At 38.2% G+C, this 2,510-nt stretch overlaps 1 protein-coding gene across 1 annotated transcript; it reads left to right on the top strand.

Moving 5' to 3' along the window:
* Positions 1-477: 477 nt before the first annotated feature.
* Positions 478-876, top strand: LOC145565397 (uncharacterized). The gene has a single exon (XM_081625417.1). It carries the CDS (start codon positions 478-480, stop codon positions 874-876), a length of 399 nt encoding a protein of 132 aa, XP_081481543.1.
* The last annotated feature ends 1,634 nt before the right edge of the window (positions 877-2,510 follow it).

Below are 2,510 nucleotides of genomic sequence, written 5' to 3'. Positions count from 1 at the left end.
GGAAATAGCTATCTACTACCTCAGCAAAAAGTTCCTGGAGTATGAAACTAGATACACTCCTTTGGAAAGAGCTTGCATTGCCCTTATTTACACAGCAAAGAAGCTTTGACATTATTCGCAAGCACACACTACTTATCTGGTTTCGAGGTTAGATCCAATCAAGTACATTTTTGAGAAGCCAATCTTGAGTGAAAGAATAGCAAGATGGCATGCGATATTGTCAGAATTTGACATTCAGTGTGTGAATCAAAAGTTTGTCAAAGGGAGGGCTATATCTGAAGCTTTGGCTGATGGACCTATATCGGGTGATGAATTTGATGACGATTTTCCAGATGAACATATTTTTGTCTTAGTACGTCACAATGGAAGATGTATTTCGACGGAGCCTCTAACGAGAGGGGCAATGGTGCAGGAGTATAATTAATCGATCCTTATGGAGTACATATTCCCTTCGCTGTGAAGCTTAGTTTCCCAACGATGAATAACACGGCTGAATATGAAGCTTGCATCTATGGAATCAAAGCAGCATTAGCAGCTAGTGTAAAAAATCTCACAGTGTACGATGATTCTTATCTCATAATTTCCCAGAATATTGGAGCTTGGAAAGTTCGGGATGAAAGGTTGCAAATGTACATGGAGTATCTTCAACAATTTATCCCATTCTTTAAAGAAATAGAGTTCAAACATCTCCCTCGTGAGCAAAACAGCTTCACCGATGCTTTGGCAAATCTTGCGGTAAATTTGACTTGGGACGATGATGTAAAGGTACGGTCGGTAACGATTGTAGAAAAAGAAATTCCAGTGGTTAATTTTGAACCAACAATTGCTCTATTAACCCAAGAAGACAATGAGGATGCTTGGTATACTGATGTTTAGAAGTATCCAATCGATGGAGAATATCCTGAAGGGAGTCACAAGAAGGATCAGTTGGCTATTCGAAGGCTAGCTTCTCATTTCACAATATTAAAAGGTTTGTTGTATCATAAAAGTTTTGATGGAAATTTGCAATTATGTATCGATGGGGAACAGACATAAAGGATCATGGAGGAAGCACATGGGGGAGAATGTGGGCCTCATATGAATGGACGAATGCTCGCTCGGAAGATTCTTCGAGCAGGGTATTATTGGAATACCTTGGAAAGTGATTGCATCCATTCCGTACGAACATGCAAAAAATGTCAGCTATTTGCAAACCTTAATCATATGCCGCTTGTTTGCCTGAATAATTTTACTTCTCCATGGCCCTTTTCTAGCAGGGGCATAGATATCATTAGGCAAATACATCCGAAAGCTTCGAACGGGCATCAATATATATTGGTTGCCGTTAATTATTTTTCGAAATGGGTGGAGGCATCATCATATTCAAAACTAGGGGCAAAACAAGTTTCAAAATTTGTGATCAATAACATTATATGTCGGTATGGGGTACCTTTTGAAATTATCTCCGACAATGGTTCACAATTTGAAGGCCATCTTAAAGAAACCCTTGAGAAGTACAAAATCAGGCATCACCAATCATCGCCATATCATCCTCAAACCAATGGAGCTGTTGAAGCAGCTAACAAAAACATCAAGACGATAATCGCCAAGATGACGGATAGGGCTCGAGAATGGCCTGATAAACTGCCCTGTGCACTGTGGGGATATAGAATTTCTATTCGAACGCCAACTAGGACTACTCCATTTTCTTTAGTATATGGAATAGATCCGCTTCTTCCAATCAAAACAGAGATTCAATCGCTTCGCGTAATGAATGAAAGCGAGATATCTGAAGAACAATAGTTTAAAGAACGATATGATGAGCTTTCTTTAGCAAGTGAACGAAGGTTACAAGCTCTTCACAACATTCAAATTTATAAAAGACGCATTGCTCGGGCTTTTAATAAAAAGGTCAAGGAAAGGAATATACAAGAAGGAGATTTGGTACTTAAGGAAAATCGAGCACCGATTCATGATCCACGTGGAAAGTTCAAGCCAAACTGGTCTGGTCCCTTCCTGGTCAAACATCTTACACCAGCGGGAGCAGTAAAATTGTTGAATCTTGATGGAAATGAGTTTGTTCATTTCACCAACCTTGATCAGTTGAAAAAGTATTATGCTTGATTGGTACAGTGTTGTATTTGTGAGATTCGCAAAAAAAAAAAAAAAAAAAAAAAAAAAAAAAAAAAAAACATAACACAAACTCTTTTGCTTTTTGGTGAGGTTACAACTTTTTTTTTTAAAAAAAAAATCATGAAAACAACAACCACATACACCATACCCGAAAAACCAATGCCTTTAGATATGATTTCTTCTTTTGGAATTGAAAATACACAAACAAAGGAAACACAAGTACAAGTATTAAAATACAATAAGGAAATCCTTCTAAGGATTTATTCAAGCATCACCCTCGAGGTCTTCCAACAACCATGTTGTGTAGGATGCGGTTGGATCATTATCTTCAAGAACTGAAAATGCTAAGGGCATTCGTGCAAATTGCCATACACGAGATGATGCCCTAAGAGCTTCCA

This window comes from Chenopodium album, chromosome 10 (assembly GCF_948465745.1).
Source record: "Chenopodium album chromosome 10, dcCheAlbu1.1, whole genome shotgun sequence".
NCBI classification, from domain to species: Eukaryota; Viridiplantae; Streptophyta; class Magnoliopsida; order Caryophyllales; family Amaranthaceae; genus Chenopodium; species Chenopodium album.
The sequence above is the reverse complement of the archived record's forward strand: the minus strand, read 5'-3'. Positions and strand labels throughout refer to the sequence as shown.

Excerpts from the sequence above, each read along its gene's own strand:
- LOC145565397 (XM_081625417.1), top strand. The coding sequence starts at position 478 with ATGAATAACACGGCTGAATATGAAGCTTGCATCTATGGAATCAAAGCA.